At 41.4% G+C, this 16,103-nt stretch overlaps 1 protein-coding gene and 1 long non-coding RNA gene across 5 annotated transcripts in view; one reads left to right on the top strand and one right to left on the bottom strand.

Annotated features, from left to right (window-relative positions):
• The window catches only part of LOC138854827 (uncharacterized), a 427,026-nt gene extending 421,727 nt beyond the window's left edge, over positions 1-5,299 (top strand). Inside the window, exon 3 of the long non-coding RNA XR_011394005.1 lies at positions 5,162-5,299. This is a non-coding gene — a long non-coding RNA (uncharacterized lncRNA). The remainder of the gene's footprint in view (positions 1-5,161) is intronic.
• LOC128700363 (Krueppel-like factor 3) overlaps positions 1-16,103 on the bottom strand; it is a 314,918-nt gene that overhangs the window by 14,813 nt on the left and 284,002 nt on the right. For all 4 annotated transcript variants that reach the window (XM_070100102.1, XM_070100103.1, XM_070100100.1 and 1 more), the window contains exons 3-5: positions 15,372-15,564; positions 6,541-6,646; positions 5,180-5,538 (exon numbers count right to left, since the gene is read on the bottom strand). In XM_070100102.1, the coding sequence (XP_069956203.1) occupies positions 5,180-5,538; positions 6,541-6,646; positions 15,372-15,564 (658 nt within the window). The remainder of the gene's footprint in view (positions 1-5,179; positions 5,539-6,540; positions 6,647-15,371; positions 15,565-16,103) is intronic.

Below are 16,103 nucleotides of genomic sequence, written 5' to 3'. Positions count from 1 at the left end.
TGTAAAAACTTCTCATATGCTAACTTTTTCTCCCTTACTACTCTCTTTACATCATCATTCCACCAATCGCTCCTCTTCCCTCCTGCACCCACTTTCCTGTAACCACAAACTTCTGCTGAACACTCTAACACTACATTTTTAAACCTACCCCATACCTCTTCGACCCCATTGCCTATGCTCTCATTAGCCCATCTATCCTCCAATAGCTGTTTATATCTTACCCTAACTGCCTCCTCTTTTAGTTTATAAACCTTCACCTCTCTCTTCCCTGATGCTTCTATTCTCCTTGTATCCCATCTACCTTTTACTCTCAGTGTAGCTACAACTAGAAAGTGATCTGATATATCTGTGGCCCCTCTATAAACATGTACATCCTGAAGTCTACTCAACAGTCTTTTATCTACCAATACATAATCCAACAAACTACTGTCATTTCGCCCTACATCATATCTTGTATACTTATTTATCCTCTTTTTCTTAAAATATGTATTACCTATAACTAAACCCCTTTCTATACGAAGTTCAATCAAAGGGCTCCCATTATCATTTACACCTGGCACCCCAAACTTACCTACCACACCCTCTCTAAAAGTTTCTCCTACTTTAGCATTCAGGTCCCCTACCACAATTAGTCTCTCACTTGGTTCAAAGGCTCCTATACATTCACTTAACATCTCCCAAAATCTCTCTCTCTCCTCTGCATTCCTCACTTCTCCAGGTGCATACACGCTTATGACCCACTTCTCGCATCCAACCTTTACTTTAATCCACATAATTCTTGAATTTACACATTCATATTCTCTTTTCTCCTTCCATAACTGATCATTCAACATTACTGCTATCCCTTCCTTTGCTCTCTCTCAGATACTCCAGATTTAATCCCATATATTTCCCCCCACCGAAACTCCCCTACCCCCTTCAGCTTTGTTTCGCTTAGGGCCAGGACATCCAACTTCTTTTCATTCATAACATCAGCAATCATCTGTTTCTTGTCATCCGCACTACATCCACGCACATTCAAGCATCCCAGTTTTATAAAGTTTTTCTTCTTCTCTTTTTTAGTAAATGTCTGCAGGAGAAGGGGTTATTAGCCCAATGCTCCCGGCATTTTAGTCGCCTCATATGACACGCATGGGTTACGGAGGAAAGATTCTTTTCCACTTCCCCATGGACAATAGAAGAAATAAAGAGGAACAAGAGCTATTTAGAAAATGGAGAAAAACCTAGATGTATGTATATATATATGCATGTGCGTGTCTGTGAAGTGTGACCAAAGTGTAAGTAGGAGTAGCAAGATATCCCTGTTATCTAGCGTGTTTATGAGATAGAAAAAGACACCAGCAATCCTACCATCATGCAAAACAGTTACAGGTTTCTGTTTCACAGTCATCTGGCAGGACGGTAGTACTTCCCTGGGTGGTTGCTGTCTACCAACCTACTACCTATATATATATATATATATATATATATATATATATATATATATATATATATATATATATATATATATATATATATATATATAATATAATATATATCCATGGGGAAGTGGAATAATAATCTTTCCTCCGTAAGCCATGCGTGTTGTAAAAGTCAACTAAAATGCCGGGAAAAATGGGCTAGTAACCCCTTTTTGCTGTAAAGAATAAGAAGAAAATTGTCAAAGTGGGAAGTCTGAATGTGCGTGGATGTTGTGCAGATGATAAGAAAGAGATGATTGTGGATGTTATGAATGAGAAGAAGCTGGATGTCCTGGCTTTAAGTGAAACAAAGCTGAAGGGGGTGGGATAGTTTCAATGGAGAGGAATAAATGGGATTAGGTCAGGGGTTTCAAATAGAGTTAGAGCTAAAGAAGGAGTAGCAATAATGTTGAAGGATAAGCTATGGCAGGAAAAGAGGGACTATAAATGTATTAATTCAAGGATTATGTGGAGTAAAATAAAGATTGGATGTGAAAAGTGGGTTATAACAAGGGTGTATGCACCTGGAGAAGAGAGAAGTGTAGAGGAGAGAGAGAGATTTTGGGAAATGTTGAGTGAATGCGTGGGGAGTTTTGAATCAAGTGAGAGTAATGGTGGTTGGGGATTTCAATGCTAAAGTGGGTAAAAATATTATGGAGGGAGTAGTAGGTAAATTTGGGGTGCCAGGGGTAAATGTAAATGGGGAGCCTTTAATTGAGCTATGTGTAGAAAGAGATTTGGTAATAAGTAATACATATTTTATGAAAAAGAGGATAAATAAATATACAAGGTATAATGTAGCACGTAATGAAAGTAGTTTATTAGATTATGTATTGGTGGATAAAAGGTTGATGGGTAGGCTCCAGGATGTACATGTTTATAGAGGGGCAACTGATATATCGGATCATTATTTAGTTGTAGCTACAGTTAGAGTAAGAGGTAGATGGGAAAAGAGGAAGGTGGCAACAACAAGTAAGAGGGAGGTGAAAGTGTATAAACTAAGGGAGGAGGAAGTTCGGGTGAGATATAAGAGACTATTGGCAGAAAGGTGGGCTAGTGCAAAGATGAGTAGTGGGGGGGTTGAAGAGGGTTGGATGAGTTTTAAAAATGCAGTATTAGAATGTGGGGCAGAAGTTTGTAGTTATAGGAGGGTGGGGGCAGGAGGAAAGAGGAGTGATTGGTGGAATGATGAAGTAAAGGGTGTGATAAAAGAGAAAAAGGTAGCTTATGAGAGGTTTTTACAAAGCAGAAGTGTTATAAGAAGAGCAGAGTATATGGAGAGTAAAAGAAAGGTTGAGAGAGTGGTGAGAGAGTGCAAAAGGAGAGCAGATGACAGAGTGGGAGAGGCACTGTCAAGAAATTTTAATGAAAATAAGAAAAAATTTTGGAGTGAGTTAAACAAGTTAAGAAAGCCTAGGGAAAGTATGGATTTGTCCGTTAAAAACAGAGTAGGGGAGTTAGTAGATGGGGAGATGGAGGTATTAGATAGATGGCGAGAATATTTTAAGGAACTTTTAAATGTTAAGGAAGAAACAGAGGCAGTAATTTCATGCACTGGCCAGGGAGGTATACCATCTTTTAGGAGTGAAGAAGAGCAGAATGTAAGTGTGGTGGAGGTACGCGAGGCATTACGTAGAATGAAAGGGGGTAAAGCAGCTGGAACTGATGGGATCATGACAGAAATGTTATAAGCAGGGGGGGATATAGTGTTGGAGTGGTTGGTACTTTTGTTTAATAAATGTATGAAAGAGGGGAAGGTACCTAGGGATTGGCGGAGATCATGTATAGTCCCTTTATATAAAGTGAAAGGACAAAAGAGACTGTAAAAATTATAGAGGAATAAGTTTACTGAGTATACCAGGAGTGTACGGTAGAGTTATAATTGAAAGAATTAGAGGTAAGACAGAATGTAGGATTGCGGATGAGCAAGGAGGCTTCAGAGTGGGTAGGGGATGTGTATATCAAGTGTTTACATTGAAGCATATATGTGAACAGTATTTAGATAAAGGTAGGGAAGTTTTTATTGCATTTATGGATTTAGAAAAGGCATATGATAGAGTGGATAGAGGAGCAATGTGGCAGATGTTGCAAGTATATGGAATAGGTGGTAAGTTATTAAATGCTGTAAAGAGTTTTTATGAGGATAGTGAGGCTCAGGTTAGGGTGTGTAGAAGAGAGGGATGTGTAATGTCACCATGGTTGTTTAATATATTTATAGATGGGGTTGTACAGGAAGTAAATGCTAGGGTGTTCGGGAGAGGGGTGGGATTAAATTTTGGGGAATCAAATTCAAAATGGGAATTGACAGTTACTTTTTGCTGATGATACTGTGCTTATGGGAGATTCTAAAGAAAAATTGCAAAGGTTAGTGGATGAGTTTGGGAATGTGTGTAAAGGTAGAAAGTTGAAAGTGAACACAGAAAAGAGTAAGGTGATGAGGGTATCAAATGATTTAGATAAAGAAAAATTGGATATCAAATTGGGGAGGAGGAGTATGGAAGAAGTGAATGTTTTCAGATACTTGGGAGTTGACGTGTCGGCAGATGGATTTATGAAGGATGAGGTTAATCATAGAATTGATGAGGGAAAAAAGGTGAGTGGTGCGTTGAGGTATATGTGGAGTCAAAAAACGTTATCTATGGAGGCAAAGAAGGGAATGTATGAAAGTATAGTAGTGCCAACACTCTTATATGGGTGTGAAGCTTGGGTGGTAAATGCAGCAGCGAGGAGACGGTTGGAGGCAGTGGAGATGTCCTGTTTAAGGGCAATGTGTGGTGTAAATATTATGCAGAAAATTCGGAGTGTGGAAATTAGGAAAAGGTGTGGAGTTAATAAAAGTATTAGTCAGAGGGCAGAAGAGGGGTTGTTGAGGTGGTTTGGTCATTTAGAGAGAATGGATCAAAGTAGAATGACATGGAAAGCATATAAATCTATAGGGGAAGGAAGGCGGGGTAGGGGTCGTCCTAGAAAGGGTTGGAGAGAGGGGGTAAAGGAGGTTTTGTGGGCAAGGGGCTTGGACTTCCAGCAAGCGTGCGTGAGCGTGTTAGATAGGAGTGAATGGTACTTGGGACCTGACGATTTGTTGGAGTGTGAGCAGGGTAATATTTAGTGAAGGGATTCAGGGAAACCGGTTATTTTCATATAGTCGGACTTGAGTCCTGGAAATGGGAAGTACAATGCCTGCACTTTAAAGGAGGGGTTTGGGATATTGGCAGTTTGGAGGGATATGTTGTGTATGCTTCTAAACTGTTGTATTCTGAGCACCTCTGCAAAAACAGTGATAATGTGCGAGTGTGGTGAGTGTTGAATGATGATGAAAGTATTTTCTTTCTTTTTTGGGTCACCCTGCCTCGATGAGAGACGGCCGACTTGTTGAAAAAAAAATATATATATAATATATGCGTGTAATTTTCATGAACCATCTGGAGTTTATTCACCGTATTTTCCGGCATGTAAGGCGCACCTTTTATCCCCACAAAAAGTCTTGAGAAATTATCCTGCGCCTTGTATCCTCAACGACAGAGTCAAGGTAGTCACGTTTTAGCAGTTGTTTACTAATCTTACATCTTGCAAACATCGTCTTATACATACTCGTGCGCCTTATATGCCGGAAAATAGGGTATATCACTTTTGTCCTATTTCCTTAATACTTAAACAAAATGGAAATTATATTAATGATTTTGTTTCCAATTTTTCAACAGATCCACAGAGTGAATTACCTGTGTGTGTGCGTTTGTGTGCCTTGAGGTGTGAACTCTTGGTATACACTTTCTCACAACCCTCAAAATCGCATTTGTGCACCTTGCGCCGTCTGAGGGCGTCAGTGTAGTCAGCAGGTGGAGGTGGTGGCCGCCCAGGGGGCCGCGCCCCCGCCGGAGGCGAGGGAGGAGACGAAGAGGATGACGAGGAGGAAGAGATGAGCGAGTGTGAAGATGGTGAGAGTAGAGAGGCGGCTGCAGCGACGGCAGCGGAGGAGGAGATGGAGACTGATACCCCTGATGAGAGATGGGCGGCGGGCGGGGAGGAGACTGGAGGCGGTGACGGAGACTCGCTCAGTGACCGCTTCCCACACAACGCTCTGCAATAACAACATAAAGAATGAAAGTTACAATAACACTGATGGAATATTCACAAGTAAACCAGAGTTCCTCCTAAGGGACAAGAAAACACAATACCGTGACTAGAACAACAGACAAATGCCGAGCACATGGAAAAAATAAACTTATGACAACGTTTCGGCGTGACTTGGACTGTGGATAAAGTATCTCCAACAGGGGGCTAAGACCCCCTTCTCTTAAACCAGTCACACTAACACACGAAGGTGAGGGAGCCACTATATATACTGGTTCCCTAGTATTTTGAGGGACTGTATATGAATAGTTGTGAAAATTAGCCGAGAGCTGTTGATTATATTTGTTGTTTTTGTCTCTTATCAATGAGGCTGGTTGACCCACCAGAAATGGTGGACACTTTTGCAAATTAATTATTACAAAATATCGCCCACACAGCGATGGAGCCCGTCGCGTGAATGAAACTGTCTTAAAGCGTTACCCTACACATGAACTAAATGGTTATGAATGATAATTTTTAAAGGGGTGGAACCGTAAGCCAGCGGAAGGCCTCGGTCAGACGACCAAAAGCTCCAACGGCGTGTCATCATATGACTAGGACCCGCGTCAGGAAGCATTTGTCCTGTTTCCCGACGAACCTTACCTAACCTAACCTTCCCCTACACAGTTACTTTCCACCAAATTTATGACTTATAGTTGCCAGACTCACGAAATCATAATAACACGATTGGAAACAAGCCAGGGTACGGGTGGGATTTGAACTCATGGCGAGTGAGTCGTAAAACTCCAGGCCAGCGGCTTACTCACTGGCCTGGAGTTTCACGACTTGCCAGCCAAAGGTTCAAATCCCACCCGTTCCGTGGTTTAAAAGCGTTCAGAGTAAAGCAAAATATTAGAGGAAATAAGAAACATTAGAGAAAAGTAAAGCATTGCACAGATAACGAATTCTTTTTCTTATAAAGAACACCAATTACTCTAAGTATTACAGATGAAACCCGAGTATTACTCACAGTGACGCCTCTCTGATTTTACGGATTGAGAGGAGGGTGGTGGAGCCGGTCCTGAGGGCGTCTAGACTCACACCGTAGGCATCTGGACTGGGCGGAGAGTCACTCTCTGAGGAAGACAACGACAACATGAGTTAAATGTTCAAATTTACTTTTGATATTCACATTTCTAGCGCTGTTTAGCGCTTCTTTTCGAGTATAATAATATTCACACTTTTTCATTTCGTTTCAGGTCTAATTCTCCTCTCTCTGTGTCCCTATTATCCAGTTTTGTCATTATTCCCTCACCCACCTGTTGCTAGCGGTACTCGTCATAAATGAAGTCTTCATGAGAACACCGAATCACTACCGCCAAGTGACAGATTAACCTGTGATAGTTGTTGGATAGCGAGCGGCTAAATGCAACAGCCTGGGTGAACAGGCACTTAAAGAACCTTGGTCAAAGGCCTCGTTGGTAGGGTAGAAAAGCCCTCAAACCCAAGCACATCACAGGTTCCCAAACACAAATTAAAGTAACCACATGAATGAACGTCAGTACCTGCCTCAGCAGCATCTTCCCACCCCAGACCCTCTCTTGTTACTGATTCCTCCATCACTCCCTTCCCTCACCACCTGGGCTAGTAGTATGGACCAGTGCCAATAGCACTCTCCTGGGTCAGTGCCAACGCTCATCTCATGGGTCAGTGGCACCCGTTCTTCCTGCCTTCTAAAGCATTTCCTACTAACACGTTTTAGTGCTACCAGCAGATTCTCTCTTACTATGCTAATCCATTGTTACCTTCCACCTATTATCCCACACAAGCCATTAGCTACAACAAACATAATTAGCTGCATATTTACTTCCCCCAACCATTGCTACCCGTTTTCAAGTCTGAAATATTGATACGCATAATTCTGCAATACAGATAATATCATAGTTAATTTTGTAACGAGTTTTCGTGTAAGCGCTAACTTGCCAATGCTAATCAAGGGTGGGCGATGAGTTGATGCTAAGGACTCTTAATGCAAGAAGTTGAACTGCCCATCAAGTCTATCAATCCTAATTTCCTTCCATCCCTGAAGGATGTATAATCAACACATTCTTCCTTCAACCCCCCCCCAGGCTGGATCACTTTAACAGTGATTGGATTACCGATTCGCAGCCAGTGTGGTTAGGAGTGTGTTTCCCTGCAGGTGAGGTTCCACAGGGTACTCTACCATCCAAGTATCTCTAGGCGTAAATGTTAGGCAGTTCCCCATTCGTCTAAATTTCCTTTGATGTATGACTAATGACTGGTTTGCATAGTGTCAATAACCAACTTAAAATAGTTACGCCATATGACAAGTTCGGATTAACCTTTTTTTTTTTTTTACACTAACTACTCTTCCTCCCCCCTTTCAACCGAACTTCCCTCCCTCTACCTCTATCTTCCCTCACTTTTACCTTCCGTTGCTTCCATTCCATATGAAGTCTCGCAAATATACCATAAGTCTCACAATAATTAACAAAAGCTTCAACTTCCAACTAGGAAAACCACAATCATCATCAAAGCTAAGCATCACCACCACTTGAAAACTCTCCTGCTACCACTTACTCTCACCAACACCATCACGGTCACTGGTATTGCGGTAGTCCATCACTGGTTGTCGTGTGGATGACTTCGTTCATTACGTCATCCATCAGCCAGGAGTGAGTTCCTTTGAGTGCCGCTGAAGGCTGACTACTCGGTCGAGTGATGACTCGACTTTAATTTCGGGTTGGGGCTAACTGGATTATGTAAAGTTTTGAGATTCTTACTACTAATAATAATCACATTATTCACGCAACTCACAAATTGGAAAAGAAAACTAAGACGTTTCAGTCCGTCCAGGAGGGACAGAAACGTGGCGTACATTTCCTTCCACCTTGTGGATTGTTCCAACATGGAACAATCCACAAGGTGGATTGTCAGAAGAGACAGCGAACCACTAAATGGATAAAGTCGTACATAAAATAGCGTAAAACATTATTAGAGCCAAGTTTAACCAAAGCGGAGCTATATCAAGTTACAATATTTACAACCTGGTAACGTTTATAACTTAACATTTCCCGTAAGGAAAAGTCTTACGCTGGTTATTATTTTCGCTCATTATTTTAAGTGTCGTCTACTGTTAATTTACCGAACGATATTTCAGGAATAGTTCTTCTATTTTAACCCAGGGGCCGTCTCCCACCAGGTAGAGAGACTCGAAAAGGAGCTTTATTCACCATCAATAATTCAGAACTGTTACATTTTCGCCCCTCGTATAGAGTACAAGTACTGTATTTCGAGCCTCCAGGACTCAAGTCCGACTAACTAGTTTCAACATCGTTACTTTGCTCACGCTCCAACACAAGCCATGCAAACCACTTGTCGCCAATTCCATCTAACACGCTCACATATGCCTGTTGTATGCTCAAGCTTCTAGAACTCGAAACCACCTTTACTGTCTCCTTCCAACTTTTTCTTAGACGTCCTCTACACCATCTTCCTTCCACCCCTGATATATATACCCTCCATCTCTAAATTCCCAGATCACCTCCATAATTCCTCCCTGGTCCTATATACCTTTTAACCTTACAACAACATCTAAATTTGTAGACTAAGTCTCTGCATAATATTCACACCACACATTGCCCTCATACGTGACAACTCCAATGCCTCCCCCCTCGCTGCAACGTTAAATTCCCATACCTCACACCCATGTGAAAGTGCTACCACTAGATACTGGTAGATTCCCCTTTTTGCTTCCATAAAGTTTTTTCATTGCAGAGATGCCTCAACACGCCACTTACCTTTTCCCCATATTTTATGGTTCACCTCGTATTTCAAAAACTCATCTGCCATCATGTCTACTCCCAAATATGTGAATACGTTCACTTTCTCCATACTCTCTCCATTCTGATCTCCAATATTTCATTGCCTAAACTTGTTTTTTTTTGCTGCTCTCTCATATGTTCAATTTAGATTTTCTTCTTTTACATACCCAAAATCTCCCAAAAGAACTGAATCATCAGCAGAGCACAACTGTGACTACTAATGCGTATCGATTCATTATCCTTTAAACTTACACCGCTCCCAACACCCTAGTGTTCACTTCTTTGCCTTACCATTTGCTGGAAAATATTTCGTCTTCTACATACCCTAATATGAGCCTCACTATCGGTATGAAAATATTTTACAGCTTATAGTCACCTACTGCATTATTATTTCCATGGGGCGCTAGACCTGTACGGGACATCCAGCCCCTGGAGAAATGAGAGGCAATCAGATCAGAGCACAAGAATAGGACAGATCGAAGCTCTTGAACTAAGACCCCTATCACCAGCATCAAAGAATACCTCCATGAAGGGTGCCAGCGGAATAAGTTTAGAGTGTTGAATAAGCAAATGGTTCAAGTGCTTGGTAAATTTAATAAACAAGAAACGCGTAACATGGAGAGCATGCTAATGATGTTAACCCCCTCAGCGCACTAGTAGCTTTTTCATAGTTAAAAGTCTTATCAGCCAAGCACAGCACTGTAGATGGTATACCTTCACACTTATCATATTACCTTGCACATTCAGTCTCATAGCGGGCGCACCTCTTCAACAGACTCCTAAAGTGGCCTCTAGAGCATTTACAATGAGACGGGTCAAGGGCATATATACAGAGATGTGCTTCCTTGTGCACATGAAGAGACGTGTGTTTGTGTATATATGATGAGAGATGCGTTTCTCTGTATATACATACTAATAGGTGTTTTTATAAGTGCATATGTACCGATGAGCGTTTTTCATAGCGTATATACACCGAGAAGTGTTATTTTTGTGTATGTACTGGCAGATATGTTTCTCAGTGTTTACTGTTATTGTATACACACACGCGTGTTGCAACAAATATACACATGCAAGATGTTTTTATGAACACTCACAATATTTGGATGTATTTAGCGCTCCCCTTTTTATAACAAAAACAGAAATTTTCGCATGTATACAATGTTTTAATTATATTCGACTTAGAAGCATCCTTGCGCTTAGTATCCACGGGAAATGTGGCCTTAATGACCTCGTTAAACACGCTGGGGCATCAGGTAGCCCCCAGACCAGTTGAATGAGCACCTGCTATGAAACTCCCCTCCGTAACTTTTCTATCACCCTCTTTGCCTTATTTTCTAAATTCCTCGCAGATACGATGAACAGGCTCATTTTACAGCGGTCTCCATTGTGAATCCATTGGTAATCTATTGTGTGTTTTAAATGTGTGTTAAATGTGAGGAGGGTGTAGTTAAGGTGGCAGGCCTTCTGCAGCCGTCAGCACACCCACACTGCATATTAATGTCCCTTGGATGAGCCAACTCTCATCAACCTCCACTGACATTTATGTGTAGACGGGTGAACTGCCGAATACATTCTACCCGGTTACCAAACCAGCATCAACATAGCTACCGACGTCGCTACTACGACTAATATTCTCCCATCACCACAGCCATCAGCTCCCACCTTTTCTAACTCGTGGAAATCATGAAATTCATAGTCATTAGATGTTTATTTTTGTCGCCTAAGTGGTTATTGTGCCCCCTATATCTATCTTGTGTACGGTAGGTCAGAACAAATGGATTCAGAAAAGACCTAGAAACTAGGCCCAAAAAGGGGTTACCAAGAATGCATCATCGGTTATCAAGAATGTTTCATCGAAAGTCAGCACTGTATGCCTCTTGTGGGTTTAGCGCTTAGTTATGATTATAATAATCTGTTGAAACCAAATTTCGAATAATTGCTTAAAATGAGCAAATATCTTAAATAGGTCGAATTCCTAGCATCGACAGCCCTTCACCAGAATCAAGGCACCCCTCTCAAGGCGGATTGTACTTCGGCAATTACTGTCTCGTATTGATTAAAATAATCCATGAACGAAGTACCTAGCATTTTCTTTGGTTTAAATGATGGCGAATATTTCCTTAATAGCCGCAATTTCAGGAGCGTCACTCCAGAGGAGCTTCAACATACCCATGAAAACAGTAAAGTTGTCAGTGTGTTCTGTTTGTGATAATAGCTTCATGAACAACCCTCCGTTGAAGGCTCTTTATTCGAGTAACTGGTGCACTGCCCTTCCCAGCCTTTGATCAAATCTGTTTACCTCCCATTTTCCTCTGGCTTTTTAAGAATCCATTAGGGGTTTATCGCCTCCCCACAATGGTAATATTTACAGTATTAATAAAATGCCTACAATTTATCCAACAATAATTAGACACTCAGCAAGGAAAACGAGGGGCGAGGGAGGGGGAAGAATGAAGAGAAGATCGGAGTAGAGAGTATTAGAAAGAGAAAAAGGGGGGGGAGTAGAAAAAGGGAGGAAAAGAGAGGTTTAAAAGGAATAAAAAAAAAGAGTAGACGAGGTATAAAGAGAAAAAACAGGGAATAGGAAGTGGGAGGCTGGAGAATAAGTAGATAAAAGAAGGAAGATATGGGGATAAGTCGAAGAAGAGGGAGCTGAATGAACAGTTATACTAGAAGAGAAATCTAAAGAAAAAAAAAATGGAGAAGGTAGCAGGAGGAAATGAAGATGGAATAGGTGTGTTTGTCAGTGTGTTGGAGAGCGGGGGAAGTCTCCTAATTGTACTCATTGCTTTATGCAGGGGGGTCGAGTCCCGGCTCCTGGCCCCACCTCTCCCCTGCTTACTACTTAGTTCACTCTCCTGGCTGTGAGAGCCCAATCATTCCTAACATTATGTATGGTTTCTGTCTATACCACGTCGCTTTCTAGGTCGTTGCACTTCGTATGTGTGTGTATGTGTGTGTGTCTGTGTGTGTGTCTGTCTGTCTGCCTGTCATCAGTCGAGGTCAACACAGGACGTTCACACTAGACTTCCTCTATCACAGCTATACACCCTTGACCACTCCGGTGATTATCATATTTCTGGGGACGCGCTAAGCTCGTAATTGTTACACAGCGCCTGGGGGAATAAAGACAATTACGTTTGACCTGAGAAAAGGGATGGCAGCTGTAATACCTCAGACTCGGGCGCAGTTTTGTTGCAGACGTCGCCACTGATGTACAGGACGGGCTAATAGCCTATCAGGCTCCCCATGACCATCAGCCAAACTTACAACCACTTCAGATCCAATTTACAAAGACGGGCCCCAGTTCTTGGCCCCGGAGCGCTGATTATCATCTCATTATCCCCTTTTCCACATCTTCTTGACGACTCTACCGCCGTGTCGTAACTGCCAGATCGTTGTTAATTATCTCCCATTACGAGGCATAATTTAACAATTGATGGGGTGCCCCCAAACCCCGCCAGCTACCGGGCGAGGCCAGCAAATGCAACTCGCCTAATTTCTCTTAAGATGCCGCGACATGCTTGTGGGCAAGGCGTAAGGCGACGATCATTAAGGCTTTTATACACATAATAACAATAACCCCACGGACGTCTAGTTTCATGGATATAAGAATACTCAATGATGATATTATATATATATATATATATATATATATATATATATATATATATATATATATATATATATATATATACATGGAAAACTACCACGGGGGGAGTTGAATGATAGCTCTAGGCGTTTCGTGTTGTAATCAACATATCAAGAGCTTGCAATGTTGCAGAAAAAAAGTCCAAGCAAATTAGTTCAGGAGTAGTTACATATATATAATCGCTTGTATGAGTAAAAATGAATAACATTCATAAGGACCCTTCAAGGAGAGTCCCTTCATGCATGTGAGGGGCTCTTGATTCAAGGAACAGGGAGCTGCCCATTTGTTTTTCCTTAAAATTTAATTGGTTTTCATTCTCCAGGCGCTGTATGGCTCCTGTGTGTTCAGCGCATCCCTATAAAAATAATAATTATCTTGTGTGTGTGTGTGTGTGTGTGTGTGTGTGTGGGTACTTATCTATATGTAGATACAGAGGTTGAGTCTTAGCTCCTGGCCCTGCTTCTCAACTTGCCTTTAACCAGGATTACTCTCTCCTTGTGTGTACGCATAGATAGCAGAAGTTCATTACCTGTGGAGGTTCTGGTTGAGTTTCAAAACACTGGAGATAACGAGTGACTAATCCATGTTATACATGGCCTCATGCCTCACCGCCCACCTTGTGTAAGATCCGACGCAGATTAAGTGTTTACCTAAATATCGCTTTCACGGGGGGTGCCTGCACGCCAGTCAAGGGCTCTTGAAGATTCCCTTTATTGGATCAAACAAGATTGCCTTCCATCCCAACAGGTTTAGCACGTCCGGATAAATAATAAATAGTAATAAATAACCTATATGCAAGACAAGCCACAGGGGTGGAAATAATTCAAATAGATGCTGGGAAATTTTAAATAAAGCAGATTCACCGTGGCCCTTAGAGCAAGATAACTTTCAGATGAAGGAGCCTTGAGCGTCCCCTGGAAACATTACGTACTGGAGTCTCCAGTGTTGGCAAGCATGAACGATAACCCTCTTACAAAATCTGTAATATTTATGAAAGTGTTGTATAAAATATTAATTCAGAACAATTTGAAACTTTTTTCAAGGATGTCTGATGGGTTTAACGCATATATTAATAATCAAGGATGGTTTGTGGATGCTTCTTGTATACTGTTTTAATGGAGGGCTTTAACTGATGTTTCTTGGATTTTCATGGTTTTATATATATGATAATACTAGCTGATTTTTTGATTGTTGGTTGCTAGTTCTCGTTAGTATTTTGGTGAACAGATATTTTCACAAATATATCGTGTGTGTGTGTGTGTGTGTGCAACTTGTTCTAATTGGCATTTGTAAACCGTTCCAGCTGCTATTTGGTCAGCTAGCTTGATTTAATATTGTCAATAATATTTTGATCGAAGATGCCTTTAGATACTATTATTAATATCTTTATCTACTTTGTTTTTATCTAGTATTTCTATTAGTATTTTATCATCCCTATCTAGTATGTTTTTATTTAGTCACACAAAACATCGCTGATTAACAGGGCAAAAGAAAACCCAACAAGTGTCAAGACAGCAAAGTGAGGCTCGAACTCAACACGAAAAACAACTTGTGTCTCGAACTTTGCCCCCCTGGAGCATTAGGCGCCAGGTCAAGGGTCAACTACTGAAAGAGAAGACGCAGCCGATTTCAACATCACAATTACGAAAGCTTTTCTCTCGACCTGGTGAGAATGGTGGGGAGTCCAGCGTGTATTGCGGCAGGGGTAAAAGGGGAAGGCTGCGGTTAAGAGCAGAAAGGGGGGTATAGGAAGGGGTAGGAGAGGGAAAGCGGCTGTTGAAAGGGAGAGGGGGTAGGAGGAGATAGAGGCTTTGAGCAGGGGTTGAAGGTTTTGCCACAGGATAGAAGATCGTTTGGGACTGGAATTTGGATGAAATTGATGCAGCAATTTTTTCTTTCTTTTTTTTTTTACCGTCAAGACGAAAATGTGAATGTTGCAACTCTGTCTCTGCTGCTACAAAAATAGAACATAAGCGGATACACACGAGCACAAGTAGATCATACACCATAACACCGACGTGCTAGGTCTCTGTGTTGCCTTTTATTTACAATACCTGTAATAGATTCCAGGAGTCACCGCTTCTCGAGCCGGTCTTAAAACAGGCTTCTTAAAATTGTGGTCTAATAAATGAGCCTGTCTTAAATAAAATAAAGGAACGTTCTTCATAGAAGAGTCATTCACTTGATGCAAGTGAATGACTCTTTTCGAAGTTCTGAAGCAAAACATTCCCTTGTTTACCTTCCATTTCCCATGTGCTCACTAACACTTATGGTCCTAACGCGTCCCCATGAAAACAATAATAATGATTATCTAGAAGATGAGTTGGAAGTCATAGGTGAGTGAATTGAACATTTCGTACATACCTGCTTTAAGGGAGAGGTCGACGCCGAGGGAATGTAGAGCGAAGGAGGGGAAGGTTGGCACTTTGAGGACGACTCCAGTATTGTGTTCCTTAAGGCCTTTGAGAGGCGTGTGCCCGTCGTGACTCTTCACCGACATCTTCGTCGTCCTCACACTCAGATCGACTGGTTCTACCTGCTCAGGGGGCACCTCCGCCTGCACGGACGGAAAGACACAGGAGATGGCATTTTAATGCACAACATATCGATCAAGATGGAAAACAGTGCAATGCAACATTTCACACTTTCTTTATCGTAACAAATTCTTTAAAAATAAGTGTCAAATGGGATCTAGGTGGTATGGCTTCATCTGTGCCCTTGCACCTCGATGGAATACGGACACACATACACACACGTGCGTATATGTATGTATGTATATATATATATATATATATATATATATATATATATATATATATATATATATATATATATATATATATATATATATTGAGACACTTGTGCAGCATATGGGAATCTTTATTCAGGAAAAGTTTCGCCACACAGTGGCTTCATCAGTCCAATACAAGGAGGAAGGCGTAAGGAGAGGAGGAGTATGAGGTAATCAGTCCCTCAGCCTGGAGTCGATGTGTTCAGTCCATCAATCTTCTACAAGATTGATGGACTGAACACATCGACTCCAGGCTGAGGGACTGATTACCTCATACTCCTCCTCTCCTTACGCCTTCCTCTTTG

Source organism: Cherax quadricarinatus, chromosome 71 (assembly GCF_038502225.1).
Source record: "Cherax quadricarinatus isolate ZL_2023a chromosome 71, ASM3850222v1, whole genome shotgun sequence".
In the NCBI taxonomy this organism is placed as follows: Eukaryota; Metazoa; Arthropoda; class Malacostraca; order Decapoda; family Parastacidae; genus Cherax; species Cherax quadricarinatus.
This window is presented reverse-complemented; position numbering and strand designations above follow the sequence as displayed.